The sequence below is a fragment of the Tamandua tetradactyla genome, chromosome 24 (genome assembly GCF_023851605.1).
Source record: "Tamandua tetradactyla isolate mTamTet1 chromosome 24, mTamTet1.pri, whole genome shotgun sequence".
NCBI lineage: Eukaryota > Metazoa > Chordata > Mammalia > Pilosa > Myrmecophagidae > Tamandua > Tamandua tetradactyla.
In genome coordinates this window covers 28,613,969-28,629,505 of record NC_135350.1, presented here as the reverse complement: position 1 = coordinate 28,629,505, position 15,537 = coordinate 28,613,969, and the positions used below count along the sequence as shown (strand labels likewise).

Sequence of the window (15,537 nt, the reverse complement as noted above, 5' to 3'; positions counted from 1 at the left end):
AATAAAGATCATGGTAAAGTTAATGGACTATTTCTCCCTGTCATAACAAAATATACAATAGAGGCAAAACTATAATGTGTGAAATTGAATTGAAAACAAGAGAAAAATGACAGTTTTTTCTATACAATTTACTGATGAATTTGCTACTCTAAGCATGGATGTTCTATATCAGCACTGTGTAATAGAAATATAATAGGAGCCACAATGTAAATTTTACATTTTAATGGCCACATTAAAAAAGTACAAAAAAACAGATGAAAATAATCTTGACAGTATATTTTATTTAACCCCATATATCCAAAATATTATCAATTTAACATGTAACAACATAAAATATTAATATCATGTATTTTACACTCTGTTACATTAAGTCTCCAAAAGATTGTGTGCACTGTAGTCTTACAGCACAACTCAGTTTAAACTAGCCACATTTCATGTGTTCATGCCATATGTGACTAATGGCTATCTTACTGGAAAGCAAGTCTATGCTGTAGCAAAAATAAAATCTGGTGGCATCTATATGAATTTTATCTATAGTTTCAGTAACTAGTTTAATATTATACCATGCATTGAGCTTTTAATTTATGTTTAGAATTCAGTTTCCTTAAATTAATATACTATCCATAGATTCCTGAAATACAATATCATTTAGCAGTATGGACACTGAAATGAGAAGGAATCTTTTTCTGGGATATAATAATAGTAATACAATACAATTGTCCCAGGACAGTCCCATCCTTATATAAAATATCAAAGTCTAAACACCATCACAGTCATTATTATGTACTCAGTGTTTAACCTAGAGTTTAGGTTAAACCTAGAATATAGGTATTAAATAATTAATATCTATTAATTATTTATATAAGAATTTCTATACTTACTACCAACTTACTTGATAGTACAATTTGGTTAAAAATCCTAAGTGTTTCAGTGAGTTTAATTCAACAACAACTGACTAAAGTATGGCATTATTATTTAGATTTCTTTCTATTAAAAATATAGGCTCATTAAAGCAAAGCCTGTTTAATACACCAAAGCTAAATGTAAACAAAAGGGGGATATAAGGGAAGGCTTTGGAATCTTTTTAAAAATTTTCCCTCTTTCTTTTCAGAAGAAATGGGAATGTTCTCTTATGGATTGCAGTGCTGAATGCATAACTATGTGATTATACCAGGAGCCATTGGCGGTACACTTATGAAGGATTGCATGGTGTGTGAATAAAACTGTTTAAAAACCAAACAGAAAACTACAAGTGCTGGAGGAGATGTGGAGAAAGAGGTATACCTATTCACTGTTGGTGGGGAATTGTGCAGCCCTTCTGGAGGGCAGAATGGCAGTTCCTCAGGAAGCTAAGTATAGAACTGTCATTTGACTTAGCAATCATGTTACTAGGTATGTACTACAAAGAACTGAAGGCAGAGACATGAATAGACATTTGCACACCGATGTATATGGCAGCAATATTCATGATTGCCAATAGATGGTGGTGCCAAGGGTCCAGTGAATAGTGAGTTTGGTGTATACATATAATGGAATATTGTGTGGCTGCAGAAAGGAATAAAGTTGTGAGGCATGCAATGATATGAATGAAACTTGAGGACCATATGTTAAGTGAAATAAGCCCTAAATGAAAGGACAAATATTGTATGGTCTCACTAATATTAACCAACTATAATGAGCAAAATCTAAGAGTTAAAGTTCAAAGTATAGCTTAACAGGAGATAGAAAGAGGGCAGAGATTGAGCACCTGGTGCCTAAAGAGAACATAATGTTTAATAAGGTTCATTGCGAAGGTTCAGAAATGGATAGCACAATACTGTATGATAGCTGCACAATATTGCAAGCGTAATTAACAAAACCTAATATGAGTATGGTTGAAAGAGGAAGGCTAGAGTTGTATATATCACCAGAAGGAAAGCTAAAGGATAAAACTAGGACTATATAACTTAGTGAAACCTAGAGTGGACAGTGATGATGGTTAATTGTATAAATATTAGAAAACTAGAACAAATGTATGTCATTAGTACAAGGTGTTAATAGGATGATATAGGGAAACTACAATTAATTAAACTAAGATCTATAGTTAACAGTAACACTGTAATATTCTGGCATTAATGATCACAAAGGCACTATATCAAAGTTAATTATCAATAATAGGGGTATATAAGGGTAATGAGATTTTTTTCTTTGGAAGAAATGAGAATGTTCTCATATTAACTGTAGTAGTGAATGCATAACTATATGATTATGGCAAGAGCCAACTGATTGTACACTTAGGATGGATTTCATGGTGTATGAATAAAACTTATAATAAAAAAAATCTCTTGTAGCCCAATTCTGGCCAAATTTCCAAACTGCATGCCGAGGGGCTCCAGGGCATCTCAGAGAATTCACAGGGGCACAGCAAGGTATTTTAAAATTTCAAGGGAAACATGGCAATGTATAACATCTGTTAGGCACACACAAATTATTAACTTGAGGAAGTCTGCAGTTTCAACATTAAATTGTGCTACATTCCTTTTCATGATGTCATATCGTTGAGGAGCTAAGTTTTCTGAAGTTACTGTAATAAAATGGAAAGTACATATTTCCTGCAATTGGGAACAGGAAATAAAGGTGGCAGTGTGTAATCTGATCCCAAGGTTTGAGGAGCTATGCAGTGCCCAAGAGGTGTATCCCTCCATCCCATTAGAAAATAATTGTGGTTATTTAAGGATGAAATAAAGTATAATTTTTTTTCAAAAAGAAAGTTACATATACTTCAATAATGTAATTTTTTTACCTTGGTAATAAAGACAAAAAGCAAACAATAAAAATGGAAAGATAATATAATAGCTATTTTTAAACAGATTAGCATTTCTCTGCTAATCTGCAGACTGTCTTCTACTATATACCGTTAATTACTCCTTGGGGTCATAAACTTCACGTATCTCTAGAAGAGGGATGCAAATATATTGCTTTAAAGACAGAAAAAAACATCATCTGACCCAGAGATTTTTCTTGATAGCTAATTTGTAGATTGCACAAAAGTAGCAGTCATATGATTCGATGAAGACAGGCACACTCACCGCTCAGAAGATGATACTTTACCGCTGGTTGTTTATTTTCCGCTTTTTGTTGTTTAGTAAGAGTATTTTCTTTCTTAATCAGTGAAGAATTTGGTAGAGTGACATTAAATGTTTTCTTCAGGACAGAATGTCTTAAAAATGGACTGAGCTGGGGAGATTCAAGCAAAAGAATATTACATTTTAAGTATATCAATCATAAACCTTGAAAAATTATTTTACATCAATCAATAATGAACTCATTAATGTAAAGTAACTTACACACACTATTCATTAATATTTTACATGTCTAGATTCAGAGGATAAATACCTATAAATGTGTTTTAAAACGTAAAAATGTTAGCAGCCATAAGCTTAACTAAACCCATTTAATTTTTTGCCAAAAGTTGTACATAATTGAGAGAGAACAAAATCTTTGGTGGGATCCTAAATTGTTTATTAAAGTCGCATATGTATTTCTACATATATTAATATCAAATAACCTTATCCTTAAAATATATTTTGTTTTTAAGGAAAGCAGATATTGATTTTCCAGATGTGTTTTCTCTCAACGTTTATCCTTTCAACAAATATTTGTTAACTGTATATCATCTGACCCAAACTATACTTTAGCACTGTGAATTCAGTAGCCAGATCGAGTAGACTCATATGGGTCATTCAAATACCAAGCAGAACACTGGGAAAGACAAATTGAGATAACGCTGAAATCTTAAGAAAATTATATCTGATTTTCCACTGCTGTGAAGAATGTCTATAAAATTTCTTGGAAGATGAGCGAAAAATAAAATTAATGGAATAATTATCCAACCAATATTTATTAATTACCTCTCCTGTGACAGGTACCAGTTCTAACTTAGCCCTATCAAAACTTTTCTTTGTTTCACCCCAGAACATCATACCACAGGATATATGAAGAAGCTGGGAAATGATATTACATGCTGAGATGAGTACTGTTTGTTATGTACAAATTGTGGCATTCACAGTACCACACACTTAGATTTATCATTTTTCATTGACTGTTTACATCCATGTGATGAGAGTTAGAAACCTGTAACTTCAAACCATAGTGAACTTCAGGTAGAAAGATAATTAATAAATCTTGGTGCAAATTCTGATTGTCACTTCCAATGTCTGTGGCCTTCAGAAGGTTACCTATGCTTTTTTGAACCTCAGTTTCCTCATTTTTCAAATGGACTCAGTACCATCTACTCTCTAGGCTTTCTGGGACTATTAACTGAGCTGAAGTATGTATAGTAGTGTTTGCTTTTGAGAGGCGTTATAGCTTACTGGTTAAAAGGCATGGAATTTCCTTAAGTTGGAATCCAACCCTATAACTTGCTTCCTGTGTGTCCTTAAGCAAGTTATTTAACCTCTCTGCGCTTAAGTTTTCAAATTTTCACATGATGATAAAATGATACCTATTTCATTTTATTGTTGTGAGGATTAAATGAGTTATGTGCGAAGCTTCTCAAGTCTGGCATATCAAAATCAGAATGTTAATATTAACCATTGCATAGTAGCATCATGAATGATATCTCAAGTAAAAGTAAATATTTGCATTACATTATTTGTAAAAATAAGTTTTCATTCTTATATTTAGAGTGGTGGGAAGCAAGGCAAGAAGAGTTAGCCCTCAGTCCAGCAGTCTATGAAATCACTGAAAATTACATAAGGAGTAGATTACCCTTCAGGATAAAATTAAAAGGAAGGTTATTCCCATGATCTGGGAGACATGGCAATCCACATATTTGCCTTTTAGAAGACAACAATTTTGTATCAATGTTTCTTTTAAAAGCATGGGAAAACAAAGACATATCTACACAATTACAATGACTATAAAGAAGCCTCAAGGAAAAGTAACATTAATTTCAGGATAGATAATAAGAGCAGTGCTCTAATATTTATTCTATATGAATAGATATAAGGCATAAGTTTCAAGAAAAATGCAATAAAACGAAGTAAATAATAAAGTTCAGAGGGAAAAAGTCCTAAACTACTCCAAAATCTAAAAAACAGCTTCTTATTTAACTAGTATTTTAAAGAGAACTACAAATAGAAATACAACCATTTAGAAAATAATATAAAAGAATGATGAATAAACACGCTTAGAATGACCCCCAAAGCTGCAGTCATAATCCAATATGTTTCATGATTTAAATAAGGAAAACTTGGAGGCTTCCATTCATCTTCCCATCCTTTCATTTATTCCATGAGTGAATATCGAGCAGCTACTACATGCCCAGAAACTCCAATAAGGTCTAGTCATAAAGTTATGAGGAGACAAGATAAAATCCCAGGCTTTGTGGAAACACTACCAATGATCAGATAATTATAAAATAATTGTAAAATCAAGCAGTGTCTTCACAGAGACAAGCAGGGAGGCTTGACCTAGTCAAGGAGATCAGAGGCTTCATTGAGGAAGTGATAACTGAACTGAGATGTGAAGGAAGGATTGGACTTTTCTAGGCAATGTTGGGAGGGAACATCCCAGGCTCAGAGATCAACCTTAAGCAGAGATTTTGTAGCATATACAAATGGATATGCTTGCCAGGCTTAAAATAAACATAGGCATTTAGCATATGATAAAATTGGTATTTGAAGTCAAAAGGAAAAGGATATATTCAAAGGTTGGTATTGGGATAATCAGTTATGGATTCATAGGGAGAAAAAAGACTGTATATTGTATCTTCACATTATGGGCCCATGCAAATGTAAATACTTACATGTACATTTATGTTTTAGTCTTAGAAAAGTGTCCTGATATTGCACAAAGAGGTGTCTGCAGTGATATTTATTGAATTACTTTATATAGAAAGAATGCCAACAAAGTCTTTCAAAGTTTCATGGAAATACCTCTGACGATGTTTTATAAAACCATTCCCAATATAGAAGAAAATAGAAAGCTGCCAAGTCACTTTACACAATTAGCATATATTATTTCAAAATATGGTTACAGTTCACTATAAAAAATATGTGAAGTGATTCAGAAATTCATCAAAAAGAATAGATAAGTACACTTTTAAAATAATAATATTGACCATAAGAAGAAATGAAGTTCTGACACATGCTACAACATGAATGAACCTTGAAAATGTGCTTGGTGAAATAAGCAATGCACATAAGGACAAATATTATATGCTGTCACTTATATGAGATATCTGGAATTAGCAAATTCACAGAGTCCAGTTGCTGATTACATGTGACCAAGGAAAAGGGGAGGGGACAGAGAGAGTTTTTGCTTGGTGGGTACAAAGTATTCAGAAATAAAATAATAATAATGAGGGAAAATAAGAAGAAGAGCTACACTGCTATAGAATAATTAATGAGCTACAATGATTAAAATAGAGATGTATTGGCATGCTCTTTGACAGTCAAATTATTGTATTGAAACAACAACTTTCATCAAACTGGAATGTTATTATGTTCTATGTGTTTACATCCTAACCATATCCTTGCCAAACATTCATTCTATTGGTCTATTTTATTGTATATCTCAACTTATATTTTAATATAAAGTAAATAGAAAATAAGATGATAAAGTTTACAGTAATACATCTATATATTATTATCACTGAAAATATGAACTTAAATGCAGCTGAGTATGTTATGTAAAATTAAAGAAATGGATATAACCATTAATACTGGAAAAAAATTGCAGAGGGAGAATAATAAGCAAATATATGAAGAGACAAACAGGATTTGGGAAAGACTAGAAACCTGGAACCTAAATTAAACATGGAATTGTAAACTATAGGGCATATAAAAAACAGGGTAATGCTAACAGGAAGCCAGAGAGAAACAACAATCAATCAATGATTTAAATAACTATGATGAAGAGCAGATAATGACAAAAGAACTAAATTTTAACCATTATTAAACTCTTGGGTGGAAAACTGAAGAGGTATGGATGATAGCATACAATCATAAATTCTTAGCTACCCAAAAACCATTTTCTAATTAACATTTTGTTTCCTCTTAAATCATCTGCAAGTGGGAAAAGTAAAAAGATTGCCATCCTTACTATAGAGATAAAAACAGTTACTTTGTATTCTAAGCATTTTCCACCTGAAGTTAGAATGTTATATCTCTTAAGTGTATGATCAGCACTGAAACCATTTTCAGACTGTAGCTTTCAGAATACAAAAGTATCTGTAACTATTTGTTTGCAGCAGAGCCACCTAATATCCACTTAGACTTTTTATATTCTATGTTCTATGGTTTGCAAAACTGATTTAAAATTAATCTGAACTAAAGAACAATTTATATATACCATTGAATTGAAATTATGATGAATATGTTTGAAATATGAATTACAATTGAGGTAAAATCAGTTTTCTTTCTCCAACTCATAATGAAATAAAAGCTAAAAGAAAATATTCCAATTTTCCATTGTCTATAATTTTCACTGAAATTATAAATAATATTCTATACATTCATTATGTGAAATAAAACATATTGCCTAAATATTTTAGTCACAGTAGGGTATTTGGGTATTCTCATTCATGTTTGGTATGATGGTAGCTATATTTAGTTTCCTTGAGGTAATGAATGCCATTACAAGGCCCTGTAAGAATTTTTTTCAAATGTATTACATTGTTCCCTGCCAGGAAAGGATGAAAGGATGATGACCTACTAACTTTGGTACTACTGATTAGTAGTGCGCATGCAGAGAAGAAAATTAGAAAATACTGAAAGTAAGCTCACCAGAGAGCTTAAAAAAAGTTAACGTCCCAAAAGACTGAAGAACTGTTCTAGATTAAGGGAGATGAAAGAAACATGGCAATTAAATGGAATGGATGAACATGGATGTAAAATATTATTACAATTAGGAGACATAAGCTGTATTATAATAATAACATTGTAACAACATAAAATTTTGTGAATTTGTTAACTTTTGTAGTTATGTTAAAGAATAATTTTCTTGTTAACAGGTACTTACTGAAGTATTTAAAAGTGAAGGATATCTGATAAATTCAAATTGTTTCATAATAATAATACTGCAGAACATGTATGCGTGTGTATATGTGTGTATGAGAGAGAGGGAAAGGAAGCAATGCTATGTACAATACCTAACAACTGGTGAATTGAAATTTGATTTTTTTTTCAAAATTAATGTTGAAACAAAATTTAAACTTATGCTGTCTTTTCTACAAAGTCTAATATTTTAGTTAACGTTCCTCTGCCGCTGGAATCAGAACTTCATTGTACTCTACTTGGTCTGGTACAATGTGCTTCAAAGAATGCCTCTTTTAACCTGTGGCAGTTTTGATGTTAGATTACCTGACATGCATTTTGCTTCTGGAGGTTTATCAAATCGATATTCCTGTGTTGGTTGGGTCTTTCTAATCACCGTGTCTATATGCATCTGATTCAACATCCTTATAAACATTGGGCAGAAGTGTGTTTTTCTACGGTCTCTCTGTCATGTTATATAAGATGGTCCACTGATACTCCCTCTTTCAAATCATTAGGGAATGATGGAGAAAGCAACATTATGCTTCATTTACGAACGTTGTCTTGTACAACAACACCATGGCATTTCCCTCTCAATCAGGTATTAGGTAACTATTTGATTTAACCATAGAGAATGAAATATAGCATTTACAGGAAGAGGTCCTACTTTCTTTTCTTTCATCAACTCCTACCACCACAGACACTTGCAACATCTTTACCCCTGTTGTCTACTTTTCTTTACACTAGGTAAGCCCTTCCCTGGATACCCTATTAAAGATTTCAGCATCGTTTTCCAAACCCAAATTGTGTAGCCTCCTTTCTCTGCTTTATTTTTAAATAGTAACTTGCACACTTATATTTTATTTTTTATTTTGTTTTATTTCTTGTCTAGCTAAGTAGAAGTAATTTTTGTGTGTTTTGTTTTGTATCTTTCTATAGTACCTAGAACTATGCCTGACACAGAGACTTCAAGAGTATTTTTTAATTCCAAGAAAGTTAGATCTTCATTCATTTCTGAAAAAATGATCAGCTAATATAATTTTGATTATTTCCTCTTTGCTAGTCTCTTTATTACCTTTTCTTGGCATTGCCCTAGATATATGTTTCAATTTTAACAACTAGTCCTCATGTATTATTTTAAGTAAATGTTTATTAAAATATAACACCCACATAGAAAACTACACAAATAATGGAATGAGTTTATATAAAGTGGACACTATTATGTAAAAAACACCCAGGTCAATAAAGCAAACATCACCAGCACTAGGCTACCTACCATGCCTCCCCACACAATCATTTACTTCCCATGTCCAATCCATAGCTTTCATGAGTCATAAGTATCCTGACTTCTAACACCATTATTAGACAAGTTTTGCCTGATTTTGAAATTTACATAAATGGAATCACATAGAGCACATCCTTCTCTGTCTGATTTACTTCATTCAACCTTATTCTTATGTATTGATTTGAAACTGTTATGCACCCCAGAAAAGCCATATTGTTTAATCCTGATTCAATATTGTTGTAGAGGATCCTTTTGATTAAATTGTTTGCATAGAGATGTGACTCACTCAGTTGTGGGTGGGACCTTTTGATTAAGTGGTTCCCATGGAGATGTGTCTAGTAAGCAGCCCACCTTTTGATCAAGGTGGGCTGCTTACTGGAGTTCTTTAAGAGGGAATCATTTTGGAAATGCTTCAGAGCTGACATAGACAAGAGACCTTTGGAGATGCAGAAGGAAAATGCCCCAAGGAAAGCCTTTTGAAAAGAGAAGTCAGGAGAGGCTAGCAGACATTGCCGTATGCCTTTTCAGCTGGCAGAGAAACCCTAAAAGCCAGCACCCTTTTTGATTCAAGGTATCTTTCTCTGTATGCCTTACTTTGGACATTTTTATGGCCTTAGAACTATAAACTTGTAACTTAATAAATTCCCTTTATAAAAGCCAAACCATTTCTGGCATATTCCATTTCCAACAGCATTAACAAACCAAAACAGCTTGTAAGATTGAGCCATATGGCTCTGTGTAACATGAATTCTCAATTTTCTTTCACATTCCATATTATTAACATACCACAATTTATTTTATACTTTCCACATATTATGACCATTTATGGGTTGCTTCCAAATTCTAGCTACTATAAAGAGTACAAAGCCATCATTGTATATATCTTTCGGTACACATACACACATTTCTGTTTGTTATATATCTTAGAGCATAATTTTGGGTCATAAAATTTTAGTGCATTTATGTTCACAGAATCTACCAAATATTTCCCCAAATTATATGAGAGTTTCACTCTCCCCAAATATTTCCCAATACTTGGTACTGTCTTTTTGCTTTTAATTTTTTATGACATGATGAATTTGAATAAATTTTCCTATGTTAGGTAAGCTTTTGGATATCCTCTATTTTCATGTGCTATTCACTCTTTTGTCCATTTTCTATTGGGTTTTCTGCATTTAAAAAAAATTTACTTGTAGGTTACATGTATTGTACATTATTTCCAGATACATGAATTGTAAATATCTTTACTATCTCTAGTCATATCTTTAATATCTTTCAATCTATAGTTATTGTAACACAATAATTATTAGTGTCATACATTTGATCTTTTCCTTTTGTGCTAATAATATTTTTTTGTAAGGAAACATTTGACTAACTCAAACTCAGGAACATATTCTTTTTTTTTTTCTAGAGTCATTTTTTTTCTTTTTCTCTTAGATCCAAAATATATCCGGAGCTATTTTATGTGGTGTAAGATATCAGGCAAGATTATTTTTTCCCATATGGATAGCTGTATCTCACCATTTTAATTCCCATTTCCCTAACAAAAAATATTCTGCATCTTTTTATATGCTTATTTGCCCTGTCATTGTGCCTCGTGCTTGTAAAGAGTGCAAAAAAGGGGGTGAATTTAACTATTTCATAGAATATTTGCAAGAAATCTATTTAAATGAGCATTGCTTACTGACAAGATCAACTTCTCTCACTGTACTACATTACTATAAAATATCTAATTGTTTATTTGTAAAATAGCTTTCTGGTACTGGCTTGATCTCTATCTCTGTCTCCTCTGGCTTCTACTTCTGGCTTCATCTTCCATGTCCAGTTTCCTTTATATATGAGACCTTCAGCCATATCAGATTAAGGCATGCTCTCTTTCAGTTTGCCCACACCTTAACTAAGAAGAACATCTTCAAAGCTCTTATTTACAATTGAGTTCACACTCACAGGTCTGGGATTAGGACTTGGGAGACATGATCCGATCCCCAACACCTTCTTTTGGTTTGCTAAGAGTTATTACAATGAATGTGTATGAATTTTATCGAAGAATTTTTTCTGAATCTACTGAGAGGATCACACAAGTTTTCATTTTTTTCCTTAATGTGACAATTTGCATTTTTTCATATTTTACTGTTCATTGGAATATTCTTATGTTTTCAAGTTGTCTTTCATCTCTCTAACTCCTTGAATTGCATTATTATTACCACATTTACCTAATATGTCTTTAATGCTTTCCTCAATGTATTTCACCATTATAATTTTTTTATTTTAAGTGGAATTATATGCATGTGGATAAATTCAGAAATTTAGTTTTTGTTAAATAAATGTGCTATTTTATATTAGTTTTAGATTTACAGAAAAGCTGCAAAGATAAAACAAGGAGTTCCCATATACCACACACCCAAATTCCACAATTGGTATTGTGCATTTTATTACATTAGTATAGTATATTTGTCACAATTTCAACCAATACTGATACATACTTATTAACTAAAACCCATATTTATTCAAACATTGTCTTTAGTTTTTACCTAAAGTACTTCTTCTGTTCCAAGATTCTGCCAGGATAAAATATTACATTTAATAGTCATGTCTTTTTGTGGCTTGATAGCTCATTCCTTTTTATCACTGACTATTATTTCATAGTATGGATGTACCACTGTTCATTTTTACATTCAATAACTGAAGAACATCTTGGGTGCTTCAAGACTCAAGTGATTACACGTAAAGCTACTATAAACATTTGTGTGTAGGTTTTTGTGTGGACATAATCTTTTTCAAACCAATTGTATGACTACCTAGAAGCATGATTGCTGGATCATATGGCGAGACTGTTTAGCTTTGGAAGAAGCTGCCATGCTGTCTTCCAAAACGGCTATAACATTTTGCATTCCCACCAGCAATGAATGAGACTTTCTACCGCTCCATATCAACCAGCAATTCGTATTGCCAGTTGTTTTGGATTTTAGTATTTCTAATTGCTGTTTAGTGGTATCTCGTCATTTTAATTCTGATTTCCCTAACAAAAAATATTGTGCATATTTTTATATGCTTATTTGCTCTGTTATTGTATCTTGTGCTTGTAAACAATCCAAAAATGGAGATGGATTGAATTGTTTCATAGTATATTTGCAAGGAATCTAAATCTATTGCCACATAGGCATTTATCATAAAAGGACACTCCCATATAACTATAGTTCTCTAAAACCATAAATCCTTTCAAAAATCACCTATTCTTTTTTCTGAGTCTCAATTTTCTTCAGCTTGGATAAAATCTCAGAATTTCATCTGGCAAAGTCCTTCCCCGTGGAGAAAAGGTCTTTTGTTCTGGAGAAAGATTTGATCATGTTTCTCAACCGTTATTCTTTCAATTTCCCCATCCCCCCTTAGGTTTACAAGAGGAACTTTCTTGGATCCCTACCAAGTGAACCTGGTGGGGTTACTAGAGAAAAAGCCCATGAAAGTATGCGACCCCTTTAAGACTCCAGCCCCCAAGAACATTCTCACTCTCAGGCTAGTCCACTCTCAGCCATTAGCAATTTGTCCAAATTACTATTTCAAGTGTTCCCACCAGTTTATGACTCTAGTGGTTTCTCCTGTAGGTAAGCAGATCTCGGTTGCTATTTCTCTTTAGATGTAACTGTCTCTCCAGATTTCTGGTGGTGTTTTATTCTGTAAGCTTAGTTTTCTGATAGGTTTAAAATAAAGTCAGTGATTTTCCGTTAGTCCATAATTTTCTTGTTATTAAGACAGACTGACAACTTCCTAAACTCTTTATAGATTAGAGTTGAAACCAGAGAGATATTTTAAGAACCTCTCTGTTCTTTGGGTCTGTGCATGTGGGTGCTTTCTAGATTTTTCATTCTGGTTCCTATTACATCATGTGTTTTATTATATTATTCATATGTATTTAATATCCTCTTAGATTGTTTTATTATATTTTCTTTTTTGGCTACTTCTCTTTTTGTTTGCAGATATTTATTCTCCCACATAATGATTTGTGATCTTTTACTGTTAGCTCAATTTCATTGGCTAGGGAAGGAAAATCTATTCAACACCCCAAAATAATCCTACAGGACAGTTTTATATTTGCTTTTCACAAGAGTTTAGAAGTTCATAATAATCCTTTATAATCATTAATTATCTATCAAAAATGAATAAAAAGTGCACCCATATCTATAATTTATTCAGGCTTGAGGTTTGGATTTCTCCTGTTAAATGGAAGCCTCACTTAGCCTCCAGTCCCAAGGCTATAGAGCCTATATCTTTGTGGGAACTTCTGTGCGTTTATACAGCCTTTCAGGGTAAGTATTTTATAAAAGTTGGGATTCATCTGCAATTGTTTGGTTTCTAAATATCTAGATGTTCTAACCATTATTCTATGTCTTCCTATGGAATTTATTTGTTGTTGTTATGCTATTTGCTTTTACTTATCTAGTAATGGTTACAATAGATATACAATGTAAGTATTTCCCCAAGACTATTCAAACACTTCAAAAACATATTTTATGGTTGCATAAAATGCCACTATTTCGTTATGTCATACTTTACTCCAACATTAATTCAACATAGGTAATCAATGCTGTTTTCAGTTTTTCGCTCTGAAGATAGATGATTAAACATAGACTTACTGGGGCGGGCCGCGGTGGCTCAGCGGGCAAAGTGCTTGCCTGCTATGCCGGAGGACCTTGGTTCAATTCCCGGCCCCAGCCCATGTAACAAAAACGGAGAAACAGAATACAATAAAAACAAGAAAATGTTTAAAGATGTTTCCCTTTCTTCCTTCCTTCCTTCCTTCTCTCTGTCTTTCCTTTAAAAAAAAAAAAAAAAAAAACATAGAATTACTGAGTCAGAGGGAATCAGATTTTGAATTAAGAGGCCTGATACATACTGCTGTCTTTTTCATCTTTTACTTCTTGTTATTGCGTATCTTTTTGAGCAAAACTTTTTGGTAACTTGTTTGATATACAGTGTCAACTAGTTCTTTTAATGACATTGCATTGATTATTAGTAATGGAAATAATTTTATATTTCTTTCACTCTTAGCAGAATTGTTAAAGGCTTGCTATCTTGAGCTCTACTCTAGTTTTAGATCCAAGCAGTGTGTTTTAATATTTATATATATATGTGTGTGTGTGTGTGTGTGTGTGTGTATACATATATGTATATATATAAATTTTTTTTTATTGAGGCAATGACTCAGTTTCCTTTTCCATTAGTGGGAATGAACAATACTTCAGAGAAGAGAGCTTGGCACGTTAAGCGATCCATAGGTATGTTAGTTATTTGTAGTATTTGCTAATATTTTTCTATTTATTTCTGAGGATTTTAGGTATATTTGTTTATTTTACATACAGCAATTTTTACTTTTTAGATGGATAAGTCTATCATATTTTTCCATCACAGGGTTCTTCCATTGTATTTGAGGTTATGTTATTGACACCCTCCTGGAGTTAACAAAATCACCCAAAAGTATAAAATGATATAATGAAAAAGTTGGGATAAAAAATGAGCCACTTAAGACAATTAAAGATGTAAGATTAATGAGTAAAATAGGAAACTGGTAATCCTTTTTCATATTCTTTCAGAATACTAGAACACAGAATATTCAGTATCATAAATCATGCATGCAAGTGTGAAATAGGATTACCTGTAAGTTAAGAAATAATTATATAGTTTGGTAGAGATATTTGCAAAAGACTTCTTGGCACCCATGCTAGTATAGTCAAAACTCACAAATGTGTGAAGAAAAAAATAGTTAACATTTTAGTGACATTTTTAAAAAGTTCACAACATTCAAAAAAATACTATAGCTAGGAAATGGAAAATGACTAAGTTATCACCAGTATCTGAAAAAGGTCAGGAGAATTGCATAGCCACTGAAATTAACCCAGTCTACTGGGAAAGCTTTAACCAGACAGTGTTTTAACATTTTTACAGATGGATGATATAAGTCAGAGTCACTGAATGTATTCAAAAAGCTTTCAAAATGAACACTTTTGGTTTTCATGGCAACTATAAAAGACATTTTTCTTTTTTCTTTTTTTACTCAGATTGCTAAATTTAGTTGATTAAAAGGACACATTTTAAATTGTAGAAAAATCATATAAACTCTTAATTTCATATTACCATACTCAAATACTCTTCTTCCTTTATTCATATTTAAAAAAAATCCAAAGGCATCTTTGTTTGATATTAACAGGAAAAGTAAAACAGAATCACCAGATGATGATT

General features: G+C 32.3%; 1 protein-coding gene across 8 annotated transcripts in view; it reads right to left on the bottom strand.

Moving 5' to 3' along the window:
* STPG2 (sperm tail PG-rich repeat containing 2) overlaps positions 1-15,537 on the bottom strand; it is an 846,203-nt gene that overhangs the window by 16,274 nt on the left and 814,392 nt on the right. For 7 of the 8 annotated variants that reach the window (XM_077142787.1, XM_077142790.1, XM_077142794.1 and 4 more), the window contains one exon: positions 3,069-3,216. In XM_077142787.1, the coding sequence (XP_076998902.1) occupies positions 3,069-3,216 (148 nt within the window). Of the gene's footprint in view, positions 1-3,068; positions 3,217-15,537 lie in introns of those variants that run through there. The other variant, XR_013168349.1, reaches the window with a different exon arrangement.